Raw genomic sequence first — 26,789 nt, 5'->3', positions numbered from 1 at the left:
GCAGGACGGTGAAGTATCCAAGAAAACATTTCTCACCTTTTGCAGACACTGGAACAGTTATTTGCACTTCGAGATAAACCACAGTAAATACATGTAAAATCAGGACAAAATTTATATCGAGATATCGAATTATTCGACATAATGAAAATCGAGATATGCGATGTTTATTTATAAAGCTAAAGAAGGAAAAAGGTTGGGACATTGAGCTTACTTCGACATATTGAGAATATCGAGATATGAGATGTCGAGATAACGAGAGTGGACTGTACAAACATGTTGATCTTCTTGCGTATTGACACAAAATTTTTATCATAAAATATGAAGTATTATATCTCAATCAAAAAAGGTGAAGTTTGCCATTTGCAATCATAAATATAACTTGTACAGCAAATGTGACAGTGTTAATACACTATGAATGGACATAGAACAAAAAAATAAACAAAAATCATGCGATTTACACAGATCCTTGGATTTACTTGGCGTCAAAATGGAAATTGTGAACATTGACGACTGATTGTGAACATTGACGACTGACCCATAAAACTGAGAGTGTGTCTGAAGGAGATTCATCGAAGATGAGACAGACACATGATTCTGTTTGGAGTGGTGTAAAGAATGAACATTAATGTTCGGAATATTGACAGGCCTGGGTTCAGATCAGATTGGGTCCTTGACAGCGCTGGACGTGAGAGATGGTGCTGCATCGTGATCATCATGCTTGTCAATCCTTGATCATCCAATGAAATGTTTTTTATTTTTCTAATGATTAAATAATTTTCACTTGTTGAATGTTGAATTGAAGCAGACGACAGTATTTTCAGTGTGTTATAGTGTTTTATTTATTTATTTATTTTATTCTTATGATTATTATCATTGATAACAATTTAGTAAAATAACAACAAAATCTTTATTTAACTTTTTTTATTTGGTTAAAAAAAATGCTCATAAAACCTTGTGATACATTTTAATAAGTTACATCATCTGCATTTGACCTTTTACCTGAGGTGAAAGGCAAAAAAGTAGTCCATATGTACATGTTCTAGCTGTTGTATAAAGGCATTCTGTTGAATAAACCTTTATTGGGTTTATTATTTGATAAAATCATTTAGCTGCAGGATACATATGTTTTCTTTACTATGCTTTATGTGACGCATGTGAACATTAAACCATAAAAAATTCACAGGACATTGACTATAATACCTTTGAAAAAATTTAAAACATGGGAGTAATAAAACACATTAAACACGAGTCACTGAACATGTTTTATACATGTATGCTATTTGAATATTCTAAGATCAAAAATGGTTTATTATGGTACACAATTAACACTTACAATAAATAATTTCTAGAAATCATTATACACATTGATATGTTTTCTTTAATATGCTTTACGTGACAAATGTAAACATTAAAGCATAGAAAATGCTTAGGACACTCTGAATAATTCAACTCTTGATTGATCAGTTAAGTATTCGTCTCCGCATGCGCTAATTGTTGATTGGCTGACCGTTTATGTATTCATTCAATGATACGCCAGAAAGTGGTATGACAAAATCATTCATGCTCAACCCTCTAAACGAATGTTGATGATTGCTAACCCAGATTAGAATCCTCATGACCATTTCCGCGAATTTTAATGATGGCTGACCCAAATTATAATTCGAGAGGCAAACAATTTGCACGTTCCGAAAGTTCAACCGATGTTAAAGATTTTAGGACATCATTATAATTCACTACTGCAATTATTCCAACTGCTATCACATATTTTATCTACTTGGACATTCTTCCAGAGTATCTTCATCTCTGGCCAGTTCAAGTTTCTGATCTAGAACATTTTAACAATGAATGTAAAGGTATGCCTGTTTTTGCAAAATATTTTAGCACATTTTTATTATTTAATTATAAATTCATATTGTTTATAATTAGACATATATTAATAATGTCCAAAATTCAAGTATTCTATTATTAATAATTTTCAATGAAAGATTTATTAATAATTTCCAATTTATATATTTAAACTCATGTATAGTTTTAATATTCATCAATAATATTCATAACATTACATTTCTTATTCAACGTATGTCTTCAATTGAGCTTCGGATCTATCAAATGAACAAAACCATCGGCATGTACCCTCCAATATATTAAAAAGCATGATATTGAACTACTGGTTAATAATTATTTAAATTATTAGTTGTTATATAGTTGTTATATCTAGACCATTACGATTAAGTCAATCATGCTGAAGACATTTTAATTAATATAGACCTAAAAACAATGACTGATGTTCACTAGCTTAACATCTTTTTTCTAAGTACAATTTTTTTCACAAACTATCAATTATATCATGAGACTTAACATTCAATATTTTTTGTGTTAATTGTAATAAGAAGTCCTCTTGCCAATTATAATGCTTCTTCTGTATCAGTCACCCATGCATGTATTCCAGTTTTCTCCATAAATTCCAGTGTGACTCAGATCTCACCAACCTTTCACCGTAGATTTTGTTTCATCAATAATCCTCTCTTCTATTAAAAAAATTCTTAGCCAGTAATATAAAGCATGGCTAGTTTTAATTTGAAAGAAACAATACATTTAACTTTGTTTGCATTTGACCTTGTTATCTCTTCACAATTTTAAAAGCAAGGAAAACAACTGTGTTGTCTATAATGCAATAAATATTATAAGATGAATGCAGAAACATTAACCAACAGTTTGGTTTTCAAGAGAAAAGTCTGATGATGCTGGTATAAATATATTCTTTAACTAAAAAAAAATTGGATATGTTTATATTTGTAAAATTTATGTAGATTTTCAATCGCTTAGGGAGCCATTTTTGCAAACGCTAAGACAGCCCTTGACCATTTGTAACTTCAACATTATATTTATTAATTTGTTATATCCATATTTTATACATTGTAGAAAACAACAAAATTATGCCAGGGAAGTGTTTTCAAATTTGTATAATGAAATTTGTAATCTGAAAAGAATTGCCAAGTTTTATTGTTCAAGTGACATTAACAAATTCTAGCCAACAATAAATACCAAAAGTTCTCATATATCATACATGCCAGACGTCCTGATCTTGGCGGGACAGTCCTGCTTTTGGGGTGTTTGTCCCGGTGTCCCGATGTAACACTATTTGTCCCAACATTCCAACAAAACGATATACGCTCTTTAAGTTCACAATAAAATTCCCTATTCAAGCTCTGTCTGGCTTTAATTACCATCGCCAGTCCCATTATTGCCCCCTATTAACAAACCATATCTACTAGTCGAGTGATCCAGTGTTGTTTTTGACACATTATCAGCGATATATCGGCAAATTATTGATTTTATCGGGCATTCACACCAGGGTATTTTTATGATAAGGGTCGTTAATTGCTAGGGATAGATGCATCGTAGTGCATTAAGCAGATTGCTTTTGTATTTCATGGCCCAAATCAATTCCAAAGATACTATTATTACGCTGTATTCAGTGTATTATATGTCAAACAAATTGAGCGCTGACCGATACCAGAGACATATATTTACTTTCGTTTTTGGCTGATTTTCAGAAAATAATTTGTACATATTGCATCAATCTAGATGTAGAGTTAATGGATGATTGGTTGAATAAAAACAGTGCTCGATGTGCGCACATCCCGTTGAACGTTGCCTTAGTCACAAATGGGTTCATCTGCATAGTGCACATGTTTGTTTACTTCCGGAAAATGGAGAACGTCTGTGTTCATGCAATTCTAAACACATTTATCATCAATATTTGCCAGAAATTATGAGGTTTTGTAAGTAATTAGCTGATTACTGACTTCAGTAAAGGTGGCATGATTGATGGTTTTAGGTGTCCTGCTTTTTGGTAAAATGTCCCGACATTTTTTATGGACTGTCCCGATTTTGACCCGAAAATTTCTGGCATGTATGCATATATACATGTACTTTCTCCTGAATAAAAGCATGCAATAAGTAGACTTCATGTACAATATCATGTCTTTCATCTTCATTGAAAGCAATTTGATGGTCTTTAATATTTTATTGCTGAAGAAAGTCTTTTTAGGGCAGAGAATGCTGAGTTATTTATTTTTGTTTTATAATAGTGCATTTAAAAAAATGTTGTTTCTTTTACTTCTGTTTATACAGAAAATAAAAGTGCGTGAACAAAATAAGTGGGGCCCAATGCTGACTCTTGATATAGTGGACAATTAGAGGATTGTCACATAGTGCATTAAAGTTCACTAAAAGCTTTTGGACACATTTCAATCTTACTTTTTATTTGATTGTCTGGAATTAAGCTATTGTAATACATGATGTTGCTATGCAAAATATACACAAACTCATTGTCTGAAAAAATGTCAGTTAAGAGTCATTTCGCTTTCACCCCTAGATTTGCAAATTATGTTCAGATTTAATGATAAATTGAAGTGTGAAATAAAAACAGACACAAAATACAAATATTAGTGAAATTCAAATTATGTGTGCTATTTAATTTGTATTTAACTAATTCAAACCCTAATTTTCCTCTTTATACATACTATTTGGCATACAATATTATCCCAAACTTGTCAAACTTTACGTCATGAATTACCTATTTTAATCAAGTAACTTTTACCCAAAATGGTCATGAAAAGGAAAATATCAAACGGTCATTCAAACCTGTTCTTCCCTAACTTACCTGTTAAATTGTTAATCGTTCTAGGCCTCAGCTCCCAGTAACTTCAAACTACTTTGCAAGAGTAAAGAGTGTATCTTGTACAGAAATGTTAAGCAGTAACAACAGTTCACACTTTTTTTTGTTGCTTTAAGGCGGTAACCAAGTATCTGACAGCATACATCTGATCTTCAAAGAGTCCTGGGTCTCAAAGAAACCGTCCAAGGAAAAGCAAGGTCTGTACGAGATTTTCATTCTGAAGGCAATTACGTTCCACAAGGGAGGCTTGACCTACATTGATGAGTTTAACCCCCCAAGGAAGTGCACCTACCTCGTGAACTACTTCTTCAATGCAGTAGATTCTGGACTTCCATCCTGGGGTCTCGAAATGGAGGTACATGTTGTTTATGTAAACCTTTCCACATATGTTGGTTCAGTAGTTGTGTTACAGTACTATGAATATGAATATAGATGTACAAAACCTGTGATTTTGTCATGATATTGGCTAAAGATACAGTACAGCTCACGCAAAACAAACATATTCCGCGATCCGCGGAGTTTGACGCCATCTTGTGTTCGCGGAGTCGACTCGGAATCCCGTACGAAATAATGGGGCGGATTCCGGGCGTAATCAGGGCGGAATTGGCACGTAATGTTGGAATTATGCCCGTACAACTGGCGGAATGAGTTTTATGCCCGGAACTAAAATTATTTCTGGGCGTAATTCAACTGTTTTTTCCGGGCGTAAAACAAATCCGGGCGTATTTTTATACTTAGAATTTGTATGATGGAGATTTGTGGACGGAATTTTGAACTTTGTTTCTTTCGTGGGGCAGAATTTCATACTTATAAAATATTTGTGAAGCCACATGACGGAATTTTGAACTTAGTAGTTTTTATAGAGAGTAATATTGGACTGAACAATAACTTAATAAATTTAATTTAAACCAAAGTACTGAACAAAATATTACCAGTAACTGATAACTTAATAAACGTTTTTAAAAAAAAATATTTAATTTTATTTATACATTTGTACAATCAATGAACATTCATTATAGACACAACTATTTCAGTCACAGTATAATTAATTCAGCATAAAGCTTTGATCTAATTTATGATTTTCATGTTCAGATTCTAAAACATATTTTGTAGTATTTTTATACTTAATTTGTGAGAAGCTGAAAAGGAGACAGACTTGTGAACTTGTGATCATGAATTATACTCTTAGATTTTGCATTACTATTGGCAATATTGCTGGTAAAAAAAATAGGAGATAACAATAACACATTTTAATTAAATAAATTTTATCTATTGCTGACTTTTACAGTTTCCACTTATAATTTTAAGTCTGAGGGATGACCATGCATTAAAAATCTATATGCACTTATTTTTTTAATTCACTTCTTTAATTCTTCTTCTTTTTTGAAAATTTTGCTCATTTTTAATAATTATTTCATAATTATAATAATGACTGTAAAGTTTAATAAAGAACAAGACTTGGTAATGTTTTCATCATTTTAAGGTTTCCTTTAACATTAAACACACAACAGTCTAGTTTAATATTATTTGTTTATATCATCAATATGAATGCAGTTTCTCTGCATGTTACTCTATAAAAAATTTTTTATAGTAGTTAAGATTTCCCCAGTCTGAAAAGACCATAATTATGTACATAATTATACCAAACCTATGTTAATTTAATCTCAGATAAACACTGACAACCAGCTGAGTTGATCTCATGTATTGTGCTGCCCATTCTATTCTCACCAAAGGCTGAGTCACATCTGTACATGTTTATAAACCATCTGGGCTTATCAGGCTTCAGTGGATTGGTCAGTGGTACAGGAAGTGAGTGGTAGAAGTTGCAGTTTGAAAACATTAGAGCGGTTAAGCAAATTACTGACTCTGAACTAAATTGTCAGTATAATACTTAAGCAAAATGAGGACTAAACTGTAGTGAAAAAATGTCTTGCAGGGAGTACTGTGTCAAAAACAATTTGTATTTAATACACATAATGTGGAAATGAACAATAAGTTTGTTGCAAAAGAGGTTCAATTTGGCTCAGGTTTAACTGTGATTTGGTCTCACCAAATTCCTGTGTTTTTGGAATACTGCAGAACAGCATAAAAGGTTTGTATTTTTACTCCTTCATTCCTCTATTATTTAGATTATTAACTGATATAATTGTAATTGTATTTGTGTACTGTCCCAGTGGGAAATGTAAAAGGATGATGAAAAGTAGACGGGCATCTGAAGGAAAAACAACACAGTTTGAAACTAAAATGAAATACACAAATTTCTTTAAATTATATAGTAAGTACTTAAATTAACATTTCATTTTCAGATTATGTCATAGGATTAGGGAGAAAGGTTGCTGGTGGCATAACAAATTTTCCCTTCTCGGACCTCAAAAGCCACATCACAAATTGAAGAATTTGTTTGCAAGAAAGCACAGTGTTGAAAAAAACATGTAAAAAAATGAACTTTTTTATATAAATTTTGCTCTGTGTGCGCGCCCGGATGATGAGCACAAAGCGGTCCTTGACAAAGGAAAGCTGGATTTGTTGATAGGTAAATCACAATTTTACTATACAAGTTATTGTATTATTAGTTTGAAATAGTTAAGTTCAAAATAAAGATTAATTCGAATTATACGATTAGTGATCCTCAGGGCTAGGCCTGTCAATAACAGGGTGTCTCAGTACCTTGCCGCACTAAGATCCAAACCTGCCCCCTTTGACCCCCAGTCATGTTTTTAATTGGTTCTGATCACATTATTTTACAGAATATTCAATGAATTTTCAATAAACTAATTTTATTTTAACAGTGAAACTAGTTTTATCAATTAAAAAAAATATTTTTATGCCCCCCTTCGAAGAAGAGGGGGTATATTGCTTTGCTCATGTCGGTCTGTCTGTCGGTCGGTCGGTCCGTCCGTCCACCAGGTGGTTGTCAGACGATAACTCAAGAACGCTTGGGCCTAGGATCATGAAACTTTATAGGTACATTGATCATGACTTGCAAATGACCCCTATTGATTTTGAGGTCACTAGGTCAAAGGTCACGGTGACCCGAAATAGTAAAATGGTTTCCAGATGATAACTCAAGAACGCATACGCCTAGGATCATGAAACTTCATGGGTAGATTGATCATGACTCGCAGATGACCCCTATTGATTTTGAGGTCACTAGGTCAAAGGTCAAGGTCACAGTGACCCGAAATAGTAAAATGGTTTCCGGATGATAACTCAAGAACGCATAAGCCTAGGATCATGAAACTTCATGGGTAGATTGATCATGACTCGCAGATGACCCCTATTGATTTTGAGGTAACTAGGTCAAAGGTCAAGGTCACAGTGACCCGAAATAGTAAAATGATTTTCGGATGATAATACAAGAACGCATATGCCTAGGATCATGAAACTTTATAGGTAGATTGATCATGACTCGCAGATGACCCCTATTGATTTTCAGGTCACTAGGTCAAAGGTCAAGGTCATGGTGACCCAAAATAGTAAAATGATTTTCGGATGATAACTCAAGAACGCATATGCCTAGGATCATGAAACTTCATAGGTAGATTGATCATGACTCGCAGATGACCCCTATTGATTTTGAGGTCACAAGGTCAAAGGTCAAGGTCACGGTGACCCGAAATAGTAAAATGATTTTCGGATGGTAACTCAAGAATGCTTTTGCCTAGGATCATGACACTTCATAGGTACATTGATCGTGACTTGCAGATGACCCCTATTGATTTTCAGGTCACTAGGTCAAAGGTCAAGGTCACAGTGACAAAAGTCGTATTCACACAATGGCTGCCAGTACAACGGACAGCCCATATGGGGGGCATGCATGTTTTACAAACAGCCCTTATTAAAATGAGAATGCATGTAATATTAAATAATATGCGCATATATTGCACATGTTATTTGAAAATATTCCACAGGGATAAATATCCAAGCACATTCAAAAGTGTACTTAGTTGCCAAATTTGGACCCTGTCTTTTTCAAATCCTAGATGGGGCCCTGGATTAGATAAAAAGTTTGAAAAAGCAATTCATTCTACATAAGTTGTTAACAGTATTTGAAATAGGTGAACTGTAGTTGTACTTAATATCAAATTGCATTTCAGATTATGACATAGGATGGGGGAGAATCGTGGACCTGAACAATACTGTGATAGAGAGGAATTCCTACTCAAGAAAGCAGTTTAAAAAACACAGTCAATGTGAAAGAGTGAACTTTTTTATTTTGGCCGTGTATAAGAACAGTTTGTTTTTTAAAAAGTGCATGTCTATCAAATTATTTTTTATGTATATATATTGAATATTTTTGTTGTTTGTCTTTAAAAGCTACATTGTATCTTAAAAGTATCATCAAAATGCGGAACGAAAATGCATACATTTTCCGCATAAGTTCCACATTTTTTGTGACTGCGGATAACATGCGGGGATTTTCAGCATTTGTTCTGCATTTGCAGAAGTATAAAATGGTGATCCATGTTTTTAAAATGTATTATCTTAAAATAAATATAAAGATACTATGTTAAATGTATCTTGTCATAATTTTGACTAGTTTTTAGCTAAACTGAGCACATAGTGCTCATGGTGAGCTTTTGCGATCGCCTTTTATTTTTTCAAATGGCCTGTTCTTATATGGGTATATGGGTATATATTACAATATGCATGTAATCCGATTTCCGCCCGGTATCTAAATTACGCCCGTAATCTAAGTTACGCCCGTAATTTTAACATTCCGCCTGTAATCTGAATTCCGCCCATAAACTGCTTTCCGCCCGTAATTTAAAATTCCGTCCCACCTCATTTACATATTTCGCCCCTGTTTTCCGCCCGGATTACGCCCGGAATCCGCCCGGAATCCGCCCCTCTTCTTAAAATCATATATAGAAAAATACGCCTGGAAATATTTTTTACGCCCGGAATTTAGTTTGCGATTCCGTGCCGATTCCGGGCGGAACATTTCGTACAGGATCGACCATCTGGTCTCCGAGTAGCCGCTCTGTCCGCCGAGGCACTCCGCGACACGCCTCGGCATGATGCCGAGGAATTTACTGATGATGCCGAGGCACTCGGCGGACAATCTTATTAACTATAACCCTTTCCTTGACAGGTACGCGTTTGTACGACCCTATCGATTCCCTGTCAAATACGCGTTTCTACGCCTCTATCGATTCCCTGATATCTACGCATTTCTACTACCTGATATATATGTGTTTTTACGAGGCAATATTAAATTTGCTATTTTAATGCTAAAAATGACGTTTTAAGTGTAACATAATTGCATGTACACATGCGATCACCATTTTTTCTAAACTGTCGAGTAAACATCCTGTAATGTTGCTATTTAAAGTTATGATGCAATTGACGTCCTATCAAGACAAGGGTTTACCATTTGAACATGCGGAAATCACGTTCCGGGATGTGCGCGCATCGGCATTTCATGATGTTCTAAAATAACTGCCATTCTCGAACCGTATTTAATTTAAGACATTTTCCAAAAACGTATTAATAACTCGTTAAAAATGAATTGCCACAAAAAAACACGTTCCATAGGGACATAATATGACTGGGGTGTAAATCGATTTCATTCTTTATCCCCACGTTTTTCGGAGAAAAAGTGGGGATATTGTGGTGATGTGCGTCTGTCCGTCCGTCCGTCCTGGCCACCTGCTCCTCCTACACTATTAGCACTAGAACCTTGAAACTTACATACATGGTAGCTATGAGCATATGTGCGACGGTGACACTGACGGAATTTTGATCTGACCCCTGAGTCAAAAGTTATGGGGGTTGGGGCGGGGCCAGGTCAGAGATTTTCACTCATTTTTTAATGTTATTTTCATAAACTTCTTCATTTCTGCACCGATTTACTTCAAATTGATACTGAGCCTCTCTTATGACAATAAGGTCAATCTCAACTATGCATGGCCCCATTACCAACCCTGGGACGCCCCGGCCACATAGGCCACGCCGACCCCAAATTGCCTTTAACTATACTTCCTTCATTTTACACCGATTCACTTCAAATTGATACTGAACCTCTCTTATGACAATACGGTCAATCTCAGCTATGCATTGCCCCATTACCAACCCTAGGGCACCCCGCCCACATAGGCCACTCCCACATAGGCCATCCCACCCAAAATTGCCTTTTACTATAATTTCTTCATTTCTACACCGATTCACTTCAAATTGATACTGAACCTCTCTTATGACCATACGGTCAATCTCAGCTATGCATGGCCCCATTACCAACCCTGGGGCGCCCCGCCCACATTAGCCATGCCCACATAGGCCACGCCCACCTAAAATTGTCTTTTACTATAGTTTCTTCATTTCTACACCGATTCACTTCAAATTGATACTGAACCTCTCTTATGACAATACAGTTAATCTCAACTATGCATGGCCCCATTACCAACCCTGGGGCGCCCCGCCCACATAGGCCACGCCGACCCCAAATTGCCTTTTACTATACTTTCTTCATTTCTACACCGATTCACTTCAAATTGATACTGAACATCTCTTATGACAATACGTTCAACCTCAACTATGTATGGCCCCATTACCAACCCTGGGGCGCCCCGCCCATAATAGGTCACACCCACCCAAAATTGTCTTTATCCCCACGCTTTTTGAAAAGCGTGGGGATATTGTGGTTATCTCCGCCGTCCCTCCGTCTGTCCATCCGTCCGTTCTGGCCACTATCACCTCCTACACTATTAGCACCAGAACCTTGAAACTTACACACATGGTAGCTATGAGCATATGAGCGACCCTGCACTATTTGGAATTTTGATCTAACCCCTGGGTCAAAAGTAATGGGGGTTGGGGTGGGGCCGGGCCAGAGATTTTTACTCATTTTTTAAGGTTATTTTACTATAATTTCTTCATTTCTACACCCATTGTCTTCATATTGATACTGAACCTCTCTTATGACAATACGGTCAATCTCAACTATGCATGGCCCCATTGCCAACCCTGGGGCGCCCCGCCCACATAGGCCACGCCCACCCAAAATTGCCTTTTACTATAATTTCTTCATTTCTACATTGATTCACTTCAAATTGATACTGAACCTCTCTCATGACAATATGGTCAATCTCAGCTATGCATGGCCCCATTACCAACCCTGAGGCGCCCCGCCCACATAGGCCACACCCACCCAAAATTGCCTTTTACTATAACTTCTTCATTTCTACACCGATTCACTTCAAATTGATATTGAACCTCTCTTATGACAATACGGTTAATCTCAACTATGCATGGCCACATTACCAACCCTGGGGCGCCTTGCCCACATAGGCCACGCCCACCCAAAATTGCCTTTTACTATAACTTCCTTATTTCTACACCAATTCACTTCAAATTGATACTGAACCTCTCTTTTTACAATACAGTCAATCTCAACTATGCATGGCCCCATTACCAACCCTTGGGCGCCCCGCCCACATAGGCCACGCCCACCCAAAATTGCCTTTTACTATAATTTCTTCATTTCTACACCGATTCACTTCTAATTGATACTGAACTTCTCTTATGACAATACGGTCAATCTCAACTATGCATGGCCCCATTACCAACCCTGGGGCGCACCTGGGTCAAACATGCGGCGTGGGGATACGCGTCGGCCTCTGCCTCGCCATTTCTAGTTTTGTTGTTTGATTCCATTATATCGTACATTTTTAAAGCAAGTCCCGTTTCCAAGATCATATACGAGAATTACTTTGATATGTTTACTGACATGTACAATCACTGTTTTTACAAACGACACGTGCTTATCTAAATTTTGTGTTTAGTAATACACAGGATATTGGATTATCGGTGCTTGATTTGGCGATAAAACAAAGGCGCAGTCGGCGGTCTTTAATATGCCTTTTGTACTGACCATCATAATAATGAATAGCGCATGTGCTTATCTAACATTTAGGGACAAGAAACACGGGTTCTACACACTTTGTGCTTGTTTGGGCCATAAAACACAATTCCGATGGCTATTTTAAGTTGCACACGTGTTCAGAAACTAACGAGTTCGAGTAATAAAGCACAGAGATTTTGATCTGCAAACTGCATGGAGTCTGAAATGAAACAAAATGCGCACAAATCAAAAAAATATCTCCTTCAATAAAGTCCTTCAACACCTCATTGAAAGAAAGGTTTTATTTATCACTCGTATTTTTCTGGTTAATGTTTTAACATTTATTTCTTTTATTTCAGAAAGCAGTACTTGACTTCAAACCCACATTATTCTCTTCCATACTGCCGAATGAAAAGAAAGCATGGCTATGAGTGTATTTATTTTATATGTGTTGATAGTTGAAAAAAATATAAGTATTATAAACGCACGACTTTGTTGTTATTTGCCTAGATCGCAAACCTATTTCTTTCTTTACGTGGCGAAATAAAACATTCGCTCGAAGAATGTTATGGGAATGTGTTGAAATTAAAAAAACAACACTTGTATTTTATTCATCCTTTTATATTTACAAAATATGAATGGCAATGCAAGATATCAAAGTTGTGATAAGAATGTTATGTTATATATAAAACATTGTTAGCATTCATCAATACAAATTATATATATTGATTACCGGTTTTGAATATCGTCTAAACTCCATGCTCTAAATCGGGGACCACGCACAGTTCTCTACATAATTATTAAATGTATTGGAACGTTTGGAACAGTGCATGAGGCGTTCATAAAATTCCATTATTAAAATAACAATGAAAATGCTCACGCTTTCCAGGCCGATAACGTGGTATTACACAAGTCATCATTATTTTCGCACAAATTCTTAGAAAACTGCAGATTTACAAGTGTATTTAAATGTCAAAATAATAATACTGTTTTGCGTCACAATATCATTTTGGTAGCCACATTAAAAAATTTATGCTGCATTAAATGTTTCTATATATTGCCCGATAATTCCGTTTATTACGACTGCCATTTTTAAAAGCAAATTCTATCAATATTGCTGAACAGTTTGTTAAGACAAACGTTTTACATTTTCCATCAAACGAATTGTACATGCGACTGTTTTATTTAATGGCAGACTAATCGAGACGGCGGTATTCTCGGCTAACACGCGTATATCACCTGATGCAATGTGTACATTTAAATTTAGATGCAACATACACATGTCCATTTCTGAAAATGGGGACGAAGTGAAAATAATCATTTTTAAATATAAAAGAACAAATGTTTTTATTAAAATTGTCAACATTATTTATATTTGTTTTCTATGTGGATAGTTGTTTGGTTCTCATATGTATTTTCGCAAATCTTATAAAAATCAATATTTTGTTTTCGATATTAAAAGCAAGTCACGTTTCCGAGATCATGTATGGGATTAAACTGTGTAAGGTTCATTGATATGGTTATAATGACCTACAAAATCATTTTGTATGAAGTTCCGTATGCAGAGAAGCTGACGAAAGGTTTACACAATCACACAGAAGTAAACATATCAACGTATTATTTGTATCTGTTTCTAATAATCATTTATTTAAAAATTATTTAACATTTGTTATAGTATAAAATAAACATTTGTATATTTTTTCTCGGCGAACCTCCGCGTGTAAAGAAGCGGCGTGATGCCGGGGATCGATGCCGAGGCAGGAATTATCGTGGAGTGCCTCAGCATGATTCCGAGGGAATACTCATGGATGCGAAAACAAAAAAATGTGTCCGCGGCATAGCTGCGGATTTTGTTGGTTTTGCGTGAGCTGTACTGTATGGGCTGTGCTATTTGAAATAGAAATATATGTGCTTAATGCATGTGCCTTAAGTGTTGTCCCAGATTAGCCTGCGCAGTTTGCACATGCTAATCATGGACGACACTTTCTGCTTTTATTGTATTTTTTGTTTACAGAAAATATCTTTTTAGCAAAAATCCAGTTTAGGCGGAAATTATCATCCTTGATTAGCCTGTGTGGACTGCACAGGCTAATCTGAGACAACACTATAAGCACTTGCATTAAACTCCCTTCTCTGGGAGAATGGGGTTTAATTAATATGCATAAAGTGTTGTCCTAGATAATCCTTGCAGTTCTCACTGGTTAATCAGGGACAACACTTTCTGCATTCATGGTATTTTTTGTAAGCTTACCTGAGCACAATGTGCTAATGACCTGCTTTTGTGATTGTCTTTTTTCCAATCATTGTGGTGCATCGTCAACATTTATTGTCCAATCTTCATGAAACTAAGTCAGACCATTTGTTCTAATGATATGTTGGCTTAGATTTAAACTGAGTTGCTGGAGGTCAAAAACTTGATAACAAGGTAAAATGAAAGGAAAAGCTAGTTAACACTCTAGGAGTCAATTTTTTTTTAGACTTGGTCAGAACATTTGTTAAAATGATATCTCAGCTGTCAGTTTGAAAATGGTTCTGGTCCATGAAAAACTATGGCAACCAGGCGGCGCGTAGTTTTCCTTGTATGGCTTTAGTTAAACTTTTTTTGTACTGAAGAAATCACAACTTCAGCCCAATCTTCATAAAACTTGGGAGGAGCATTTGTTCTTATGATATCTTGGTTGAGTTGGAAAATGGTTTCATTCAGGGATGGGGCAGTTTTCATTATATGGCTGTATGAACTTTGGTCAGAACATGTGTTCTTATGATTTCTCAGCAGATAGCAAACATAAAAAAAGACCTAGAAATTAACAACTGTTGTAACCCGATGGCTCGAACTCAGGCCGGGTTTTACAACTAATGTTCGAGCCATCTGGAATTCAAGCAATGCGATTTATAATACACTTATGTTTACTACATTGTAACATGAAACTGCAATAGATTTACATCTCCAGTTGAAGAGTATTCATACTGCCCAAACTCCCTTCTACTTTCTGCTTTTTAATCAATGAAGACCAAATGCATGTATATACATACTATTGTTATGAACGAAATATTTAAAAACAATTGCAAATAAAATTAAAAAATAATTATATACTCAATGCAAATTTTATCGGCACATTTTTTACGCAGCACATGTTACATGAACGGGTACATGTTAGAATTATCACGTAAAACAAAACATGCTTAAGCACTTTATGCACATCGCTGAATAATAAACAGCACTACATGTACTGTATTTTCCTTTGTATAGCGGGCACCCATGTATAGCGCTGGCTGTTTTATTAATGCAAAAAGGGAGAAACAAATATTTAAAGACTATAAAACCACAAAAAATCGGACCGAAAATGGCCGCTATTTTACTATTGCGCAATCCAATAATCCGGGGTTTTGGAAAGCTTAATTAAGCATTCAAAATAGGAAGCGTCATTATGATTAGGAGCATGGGTTGCAAAGCACTATACTTTTCTGACAATTTTGTAATTTTCTTGCAACAGATTAACAGTCTACGTGCATTTCCTGTAAAACGTGAGAAAATAAGAATTCATGTACATCATGTCATTCTTCCTGGGGGAAAGCATGGGCTTTAAATTTGAATGCTGTATAAAAACTTCATGGCACAATGGGAGACAGGGCTGCAGTTGTTGAGATATGTCAGTATTGACGTAAAACTGTTAATCTATTATGTTGGACAAGTTGGGTTATTGTTTGTCGCACTACACAGGCGTGAATGTGATGAACAATGAAGGCGCCAAAAACCTGGACCAAACTGGAAAACACTTAAGAAGTCCCTGTTCACACCTACGGTTACCTGTAAAACAGACCAAATACCTTTACCAGTCCAACGTAAGCTGCCTAATCAGACTGAAAATGGCCGTAGAAGTGCACAAACACAGACTAATAAATGTTCCCATACTTTATTCAAACATTTTATTTTTTGTAAATAACTAATGCTACCCCGTTCATATCTGCCATTACCGACTTTTTGTTGTTTCTTAAACGGCCCCTTCAGTCTGTAAGATTATAGGATGTCGTTTTCTGGAATAAAATAATGGCGGCTATTATGAATATTTACGATTATGAAATGAATTTTTTGCAATTTAGCAGCCAGGATAGCGTTGTATCAATGTATAAAGCGCACAAACTTTTTAATTTGAAATTTGGAGGTAAAAAAACGCGCGCTTTACAAGGGAAAATACGGTATTTATTGATTTGCTTCCATTTTTAAGAATAACATCATGTCAGTATGTTTTTTGTTCATGAGTTGTCGTAAAGATACAACACTTTCTATTTCATCAAGTTGACATTGAACATGTAAATTGTGTGATGCAGCCATTCCAGCCCTAATAATACTGCATTTACAAAAAGAATGCAATATTTTGTACAAAATGTTATCTTTTGCTCAAATTAACTAACGATTGAGTTGATGACAATTGTTTGCAATTATGACTTCCCGTTAATCAAGCGCTCCTTATCGATTAACAGCTTTATGCGACCCGAAGCGAATTCGAACCAAACAGTTCGAGCCATCTGATAATTCGACCCTTGAGAATTCAAGCCATCCGATAGAAATGTATATAAATATATAGCAATAAAAAATCGGTGCTTCGAGGTGAGTTCAAGCCAACTGAAAATTCGAGCAAAGCAAATTCGAGCCATTGGGTTTTGACTGTATGTGTGATTCGTAAAGTACTTCGTAATTTTTGAACTCCTTTTGGTCAGAGTAGTCTTAGCCTTAGGGCCAAATTGTTTAACTTTTACCACTTAGATATGTAATTAAATGCATGTGTAGTCCCTTAAAAAAGTTAAAAGAGTTACTCACAAGCTGTTCTGGTTTGATGCTGTTTTCACATAGCCATTTTCACTTTGCCTCTGAGTGGGAAAGGGTTAAAGAAGTCTCTTCTTACAAAAAGGCAAAAGTGAAGTCCCTAACAACACTACGCACATGCTTTAAGTGAAGTCCCTAACAACACTACGCACATGCTTTAAGAGAAGTCCCTAACAACACTACGCACATGCTTTAGGTGAAGTCCCTAACAACACTACGCACATGCTTTAAGTGAAGTCCCTAACAACACTACGCACATGCTTTAAGTAAAGTCCCTAACAACACTACGCACATGCTTTAAGTGAAGTCCCTAACAACACTACGCACATGCTTTAAGTGAAGTCCCTAACAACACTACGCACATGCTTTAAGTGAAGTCCCTAACAACACTACGCACATGCTTTAAGTGAAGTCCCTAACAACACTACGCACATGCTTTAAGTGAAGTCCCTAACAACACAACACACATGCTTTAGGTGAAGTCCCTAACAACACTACGCACATGCTTTAGGTGAAGTCCCTAACAACACTACGCACATGCTTTAGGTGAAGTCCCTAACAACACTACGCACATGCTTTAAGTGAAGTCCCTAACAACACTACGCACATGCTTTAAGTGAAGTCCCTAACAACACTACGCACATGCTTTAAGAGAAGTCCCTAACAACACTACGCACATGCTTTAGGTGAAGTCCCTAACAACACTACGCACATGCTTTAAGTGAAGTCCCTAACAACAATACGCACATGCTTTAAGTGAAGTCCCTAACAACACTACGCACATGCTTTAAGTGAAGTCCCTAACAACACTACGCACATGCTTTAAGTGAAGTCCCTAACAACACTATGCACATGCTTTAAGTGAAGTCCCTAACAACACTACGCACATGCTTTAGGTGAAGTCCCTAACAACACTATGCACATGCTTTAGGTGAAGTCCCTAACAACACTACGCACATGCTTTAAGTGAAGTCCCTAACAACACTACGCACATGCTTTAAGTGAAGTCCCTAACAACACTACGCACATGCTTTAAGTGAAGTCCCTAACAACACTACGTACATTCTTTAAGTGAAGTCCCTAACAACACTACTAACATGCTTTAAGTGAAGTCCCTAACAACACTACGCACATGCTTTAAGTGAAGTCCCTAACAACACTACGCACATGCTTTAAGTGAAGTCCCTAACAACACTACGCACATGCTTTAAGTGAAGTCCCTAACAACACTACGCACATGCTTTAAGTGAAGTCCCTAACAACACTACACACATGCTTGAAGTGAAGTCCCTAACAACACTACGCACATGCTTTAAGTGAAGACCCTAACAACACTACGCACATGCTTTAAGTGAAGTCCCTAACAACACTACACACATGCTTTAAGTGAAGTCCCTAACAACACTACACACATGCTTTAAGTGAAGTCCCTAACAACACTACGCACATGCTTTAAGTGAAGTCCCTAACAACACTACGCACATGCTTTAAGTGTAGTCCCTAACAACACTACGCACATGCTTTAAGTGAAGTCCCTAACAACACTACGCACATGCTTTAAGTGAAGTCCCTAACAACACTACGCACATGCTTTAAGTGAAATCCCTAACAACACTACGCACATGCTTTAAGTGAAGTCCCTAACAACACTACGCACATGCTTTAAGTGAAGTCCCAAACAACACTACACACATGCTTGAAGTGAAGTCCCTAACAACACTACGCACATGCTTTAAGTGAAGACCCTAACAACACTATGCACATGCGTTAAAAGAAGTCCCTAACAACACTACACACATGCTTTAAGTGAAGTCCCTAACAACACTACACACATGCTTTAAGTGAAGTCCCTAACAACACTACGCACATGCTTTAAGTGAAGTCCCAAACAACACTACGCACATGCTTTAAGTGTAGTCCCTAACAACACTACGCACATGCTTTAAGTGAAGTCCCTAACAACACTACGCACATGCTTTAAGTGAAGTCCCTAACAACACAACACACATGCTTTAAGTGAAGTCCCTAACAACACTACGCACATGCTTTAAGTGAAGTCCCTAACAACACAACACACATGCTTTAAGTGAAGTCCCTAACAACACAACACACGTGCTTTAAGTGAAGTCCCTAACAACACTACGCACATGCTTTAAGTGAAGACCCTAACAACACAACACACATGCTTTAAGTGAAGTCCCTAACAACACTATGCACATGCTTTAAGTGAAGTCCCTAACAACACTACGCACATGCTTTAAGTGAAGTCCCTAACAACACAACACACATGCTTTAAGTGAAGTCCCTAACAACACTACGCACATGCTTTAAGTGAAGTCCTTAACAACACAACACACATGCTTTAAGTGAAGTCCCTAACAACACTATGCACATGCTTTAAATGAAGTCCCTAACAACACTATGCACATGCTTTAAGTGAAGTCCCTAAAACACAACACACATGCTTTAAGTGAAGTCCCTAACAACACTATGCACATGCTTTGAGTGAAGTCCCTAACAACACTACGCACATGCTTTAAGTGAAATCCCTAACAACACAACACACATGCTTTAAGCCCTGTTTTCCCAGAGCATGGCTCATTTTCATTTTTAAGGCCTTCTTAGCTCCACTGGCCAGAGGCCAGCAGGGCTTATGTCATGGTCCTGTGTCCGTCGTGCGTGTGTGCATGGGTGCGTGCGTGTGTGCGTTACCTTTTTCTTTAAACATCTTCTTCTCCTACACTACAAGTCCAATTCTGATAAAACTAATCACAAATGTTTCTGGGGTGAAACTCTTTCAAATTTGTTCAAATTATGCCCCTGGGGTCAAATTTGACCCCACCCGGGGGTCAATAATTGAATATATGCTTATATAAAGCCTATTTTGTGCAAACTTTAAAAATCTTTCTGTCCATAACCATTGGGCCTAGTACTACCACATTTGGTATGTAGTGACATTTAATAGTTCTCTACTTTGTTTGTTTAAATTATGCCTCTGGAGTCAAATTTGACCCTGCCCCGGGGGTCACAAAAATGAACATATGCTTATATAAAGCCTATTTTGTGCAAACTTTAAAAACTTCTTTTCCATAACCGTAGGGCCTAGGGCTACCAAATTCAGTATGTAGTGACATCTAATAGTCCTTTACCAAGTTTGTTCAAATTAAGCCCCTGGGATCAACCCAGGGGTCACAAAATTGAACATATGCTTATATAAGGCATATTTTGTGCAAACTTTAAAAATCTACTTGTCCATAACCATTGGGCCTATTTGTACCAAATTTGTATGCATTAAATTCTTAAAGTTCTCTACCAAGTTTTTTCACATTATGCCCCTGGGGTCAAATTTGACCCTGCCCTGGGGGTCACAAAAATGAACATATGCTTAAATAAGGCCTATTTTGTGCAAACTTTAAAAATCTTCTTGTTCATAATTATAGAGCCTAGGGCTACTAAATTTGGTATGTAGTAACATCTAATAGTCCTCTACCAAATTTGTTCAAATTATTCCCCTGAGCTCAAATTTGACCCTGCCCCTGGGGTTACAAAACTGAACATATGCTTATATAAAGCCTCTTTAGTGCATACTTTAAAAATCATCCTGTCCATAACCATTGGGCCTAGGGCTACCAAATATGGTATGTAGTGACATCTTATAGTTCTCTACCAAGTTTGTTCAAATTATGCCCCTGGGGCCAAATTTATCCCTTGAAGGCTCCCATTAAAAAGTTGTTCAAGAAAATTTTGATTTGTCAAAAAACATGGCCACAGGAAGTCGTTGAACTTTGCATGTTTATGCTTTTTTGCTATTTATTCATTATGGGATGAATTAAATATTTTCTTCTCAAACTAAAAGTTTATCAAAATACACTTGGAATAACTTTTTAATTATAAGAGATGAATGCATACATGTGGAGCGTGAAAGGTAGACCAACATGTTAACTATACATAAATGTTAACCCTTTACCAAACGACACATTTTGGACTTCCCCAAATTGAAAGAGATTGCAGACGAGAAATAATATTGTAAAGGACTATTTATAAAATGGCTGGGTGGGGTAGAAATCATTGTGATAAAAGGAGAAATTGCTCATCATGAGCAATTTCTACTTTTTGAAACCGGAAGTCCGGTTTTCAAAACAAAAACAAACTCTTCAGAAGGAGTTATGGTCTATTGGAAGGTCGAGAATGGCATTTGGTACTTAATCATCCCATAATCTACAAAGAAATTAAATTTATAAGCTTTTTTTGCCTTTAATATGATAACCCATCAGTTCAAAAGCATGATCGAAAACATTTCTGCATATGCGCGGACCAGTCTAAGTTGTGTTTACATAATTAGTTCCAAGGTCACAACAACAACAACAAGTAACCTACATGCATGCATGGGAATCAAGTCTTTTTGCGCCAGTTTGTAGACATTATCTTTACTTTTTGAAGCATGGGAGATGTTTATCAATAAAAAATCTATCAATACATGTAAGCAGATGCACAACTATTTATTTAATTTTTTGGAAATCAATGTTTATACAGACCATCGGAAATTTGATCACGAAGCTGTGGGAAAAAATGTCAATTTTGTTGTTTTCTTCTGATTTTCTTGTAAACATGAGATAAAACCCTGTCATTTAGTGCCATTTTAGATCAGATGGTGACTGCTTACAAAGGAATTGAAGTAAGAACATGTGTTATGCATGTTTTTCTTATAAACTGAAAATAGTCGGGTTTTATTTAAATATGTCGAAAGTGACCATTTATATCCCGATAAAAATATTTTAAATGACATGTTAATTTCATTTCTTTTTTTGTAGTGTTTAAACCAGTTTAATAATATCTTATTGATTTTAAAAACACAACTTCCATGAAATTAATTATTTCAAGAAATAGAGAATACATGGTTGGTGCCGAGATGGAGAAAGTTTATCCGGTGAGGCTTAGAAAAAGAAAATAGGGCGAGCTTTAGCGAGCCCTATTTTTCTTTTTCGGGCCGAACCGGATAAACTTTCTCAATCTCGGCACCAACCATGTATTCGATTTATCCTGCTTCATGCCGTTGACACATTTTATCAAAGACAAATGATTAATTTACATAACAATATAATTATTCTTGTCAGGCCTCCTACATTCCTGACGACCGAATAACTACCGATTGTGTCACGCTAAAAATAGTTCCACATTAAACTGTTCCTTTTAATACTTTCCTATCGAAACTATTAAGAGAAGAAATAAAAAACGAATCGAGAATGTGATATTTTTCTTGGTAAAAAAATGAAATCAAAATGCATCAGCAAAACAAAAACTAAATTTTATTTACCTTAATGACAACTTTAATCCATTGCTTATAACAATAAATGTACAACGATATACACATTAATTGTCTGTTCTTCCATCCCTTTGTCGGAATCCATTTTCTGTTTTTCCATCTCTATTATCGGAATGTATTTTAAACCACACTCTTTTTTGATAGCGTTTGTATCGAATGCTTACCATTCTGACCCAAAACCCGATTAACGAAACCGTAATCCTGTCGTAGCGAATTATTTTATTCCTATCGAAGTTAACACTTATGAATGACAAACACACACTCCGAAAATCGTTTATGATTCGTTCGATGCTTTAAAATATTAAAAAATATTGTTAAAACCACCACGTCAAAATTGTTGTCCCTAAAATCCTGAGTGAAACTAGATAGTATGTTTTGTCAGAGAAATGACGTCACACTAGATACGTCATAAATTGCGTAATCAAGTAAATGAACATGATAAATACGGACGTCTGGATCGGTAATATATTTTTAAGAAGATAAAAATGATGATATATAATATTACGATAACTTTCATGATGCGTTCCAATAAATTTCAAAGGTCAAATATTAGAACATGTTAGTCGGCGCGTATGAATACATACTTACGGTTAGATCACGGTCACGTGATGTACTGACGGATATCAACTAGTTTATCCGACCCTGCTTTATTTGGTCAATGTTTGCAACTGAGGCAGGATAAAAGTCAATATATGATACTGCATGGTAAACTCAAACTTTGTATCCAAGAGAAGGTGTTGGAATTAATGAAGTGCGATGTTCTTAACTATCGTATATACTGCTTTTTAATTACTAATGATAACAAACAGTGGAGCGATACAGGGCCATCATGGCCCTCTTGTTATTACTGTTCTCATGGGAGAGAATATATAACCCTTTACAAAAACAAAAAAAAAGCTACTTTTCTCAATTCAATTTTTTCTCATGAGAAAATACGGAGTCAACTGATCCTTGCCCTTGGGTCAGAGTATTCATTTAAGTATTAACCTTACCAGAAAAATTGTAGTGACAAATGTATTATTATTATTTGGTTTTTAGCTCTACTGGCCGAATGCCTGAAGAGCTTATGTCATGGCGTGGTTTCCGTCGTCTGTCCGTGCCTGCGTGCGTTTGACTTTTTCTTGTATACGCGATAAAGTCCACATTTTTCATCCGATTCTTTTCAAATTTGTTCAGTGTCTTTATATTAATGAGGACTCGAACCCTATTGAAAATGGGTTACATCAGAGTAAATTTTTTAGAATTATCTCCCCTTGAATTTGAGAAAATTGTGAAATAAGGCTTGTTTACGCAAAAAAGTCCACAGTTTTCATCCAATTATTTCCCAACTTGCACAGTGTCTTTATCTAAATGATGAGTCAAACCATATTGAAAATGAGCAAAATCGGAGTTATAAGTCCAGAATTATCTCCCCTTGAATTTGAGAAAAAAATGAAAATTTAGTTTTTTTATGTGATTAAGTCCATAATTTTCATCTAATTCTTGGCAAACTTGCACAGTGTCTTTGTATCAATGAGGACTCCAACCCTTTTTTATGCCTGCCTTCGAAGAAGAGGGGGTATATTGTTTTGCACATGTCGGTCCGTCCGTCCGTCCACCAGATGGTTTCCGGATGATGACTCAGGAACGCTTAGGCTTTGGATCATAAAACTTCATAGGTACATTGATCATGACTGGCAGATGACCCCTATTGATTTTCAAGTCACTAGGTCAAAGGTCAAGGTCACAATGACTTGAAACAGTAAAACGGTTTCCGGATGATAACTCAAGAATGCTTAAGCCTAGGATCATGAAACTTCATAGGTACATTGATCATGACTGGCAGATGACCCCTATTGATTTTCAGGTCACTAGGTCAAATGACAAAGGTCACAGTGACTCGAAATAGTAAAATGGTTTCCGGATAATAATTCAAGAATGCTTACGCCTAGGATCATTAAACTTCATAGGAACATTGATTTTGACTGGCAGATTACCCCTGTTGATTTTCAGGTCAAAGGTCAAGGTCACAGTGACTCCAAACAGTAAAATGGTTTCCGGATTTTAACTCAAGAATGCTTACGCCTAGGATCATGAAACTAAATAGGTACATTGATAATGACTGGCAGGTGACCCCTATTGATTTTCAGGTCACTAGGTCAAAGGTCAAGGTCACAGTGACTCAAAATAGTAAAATGGTTTCGGGATGAAAAACTTTAACCTTGGTTAAAGTTTCGATCCGTCAACCAGATGGTTTCCGGATGATAACTCAAGAACGCTTAGGCCTTGGATCATGAAACTTCAAAGGTACATTGATCATAACTGGCAGATGACCCCTTTTGATTTTTAGGTCACTAGGTCAAAGGTCAAGGTCACAGTGACTCGAAACAGTAAAATGGTTTAAGGATGATAACTCATGAATGCTTACGCCTAGGATCATGAAACTTCATAGGTTCATTGTTAACGACTGGCAGATGACCCCTATTGATTTTCAGGTCACTAGGTCAGAGGTCAAGGTCACAGTGACTTGAAATAGGAAAATAGTTTCCGAATGATAACTCAAGAATGCTTATGCCTAGGATCATGAAACTTTATAGGTACATTGATCATGACTGGCAGATGACCCCTATTGATTTTCAGGTCACTAGGTCAAAGGTCAAGGTCACAGTGACAAAAAATGTATTCACACAATGGCTGCCACTACAACTGACAGCCCACAGCATGCATGTTTTACAAACAGCCCTTGTTAAAAGAGCAATATTGAAGCAATAAGTCCAGAATGACTTCCCCTTGAATATGAGAAAATTTTGAAATCCCGCTTGGTTACGAAATTAATTTCACAGTTTTCATCCAATTATTTCCAAATTTGCACTGTATCTTAATATCAATGAGGACATGAACCCTATTGAATATGAGCAGTATTGGAGAAATAAGTTCACAATAATCTCCCCTTTAATTTGAGAAAATTCTCCTTGTTTGCGCGATTAAATATACAGTTTCCAAATTCTTATTCTTTCCAAACTTGCACAGTGTTTATAGCAGTAGAGCGATTCAGGCCCTCATGGGCCTTTTGTTATTTTCTAAGCTTGGCGAATTTATTAGTTTAATGTTTCCAATCCGAACTAGGAAACTTTTACGAAAAATGTAAAATAGTTTCTAAAACATGTTGTTGATTGTAGAAAAACCTGGCTAACCCAATAAGTGCACCAATTCCCCTGTGTAACCAAGTGGACGACAAGGTGTGGACACGATACAAGATGTCATGCTATGGTGTGGACCACCCAGAGACACTGGCCTTCACCCTCGCTCCAAAGAGATATGTAAGCTGTATTTAGATAGCTTTAGTATTGAATGCTAGTAATTTGGGTTAGTGATGTCATCTAATGTAAGACCCACCAATTGTAATGTTCGCCAAAATCAGTGTTTGTGGGGATTTATAATGAATAGTTGACACTTTGTCCATCCAAATGCTAGTTTTTTTTACAGTTCTTCTTAAGGTTCATTTATTGAAAATTCTGTCTTTCTGTTCACGGCACTTTTTGTTTCTGTGTGAGATCTCATACTTTAATGAGCCCAATTTCATGAAGCTAGGGTATGTAGTATCTCATAATAATATGCAGGTCATTCTGTTCCAATGATTTTTCTTGCAGTTATTGCCTTTTGTTAATAAATATGTAAATTTAAGAAGATTTCTCATTTCCCTGTTAGATCTCAGAAACAAATGATTTGAATGTGATGAAACCAATGGTATGCAGCATCCCTATTGGATTCACATTAGAGTCATGTCTTTATTCATCCTTGCAAGAGATCTCAAACACTTATTATTGCAATATGTTTACAGTTTGTATGGAGCATCCCTATTTGTTGCAGATTGTTTTTATTCCAATGACACTTTATTAAGTTATTACTTTTTTTTATTATAATTTATTTATGTAATTTCTGAAGGATTTTTTGTTTCCAAGCCAGACACTATAATAATCTGACTTTGATGAAACTTGGTATGCAGCACAAGTATACATGGGGACATGTTCCTGGTGAGGTAATTCCGCACCAATTTTTTTAATGGATTAATTGCTTTTTAAAATATGTTACTTTTTGTGTCTGCATAAGATCTCAGATACTAATCGTTAGATCC

At 36.2% G+C, this 26,789-nt stretch overlaps 1 protein-coding gene and 1 long non-coding RNA gene across 3 annotated transcripts in view; both read left to right on the top strand.

The window, feature by feature from the left end:
• The window catches only part of LOC127846254 (carnosine synthase 1-like), a 112,200-nt gene that overhangs the window by 28,143 nt on the left and 57,268 nt on the right, over nt 1-26,789 (top strand). For both annotated transcript variants that reach the window (XM_052377427.1, XM_052377434.1), the window contains 2 exons: nt 4,801-5,039; nt 25,834-25,974. In XM_052377427.1, the coding sequence (XP_052233387.1) occupies nt 4,801-5,039; nt 25,834-25,974 (380 nt within the window). The remainder of the gene's footprint in view (nt 1-4,800; nt 5,040-25,833; nt 25,975-26,789) is intronic.
• On the top strand, nt 6,414-9,087 carry LOC127846270 (uncharacterized). Its single transcript, XR_008033457.1, has 3 exons — nt 6,414-6,776; nt 6,991-7,217; nt 8,782-9,087. It is a non-coding gene; the product is annotated as an uncharacterized LOC127846270 (long non-coding RNA).

The sequence above is a fragment of the Dreissena polymorpha genome, chromosome 1 (assembly GCF_020536995.1).
Source record: "Dreissena polymorpha isolate Duluth1 chromosome 1, UMN_Dpol_1.0, whole genome shotgun sequence".
Classification (NCBI taxonomy): domain Eukaryota; kingdom Metazoa; phylum Mollusca; class Bivalvia; order Myida; family Dreissenidae; genus Dreissena; species Dreissena polymorpha.
This window is presented reverse-complemented; position numbering and strand designations above follow the sequence as displayed.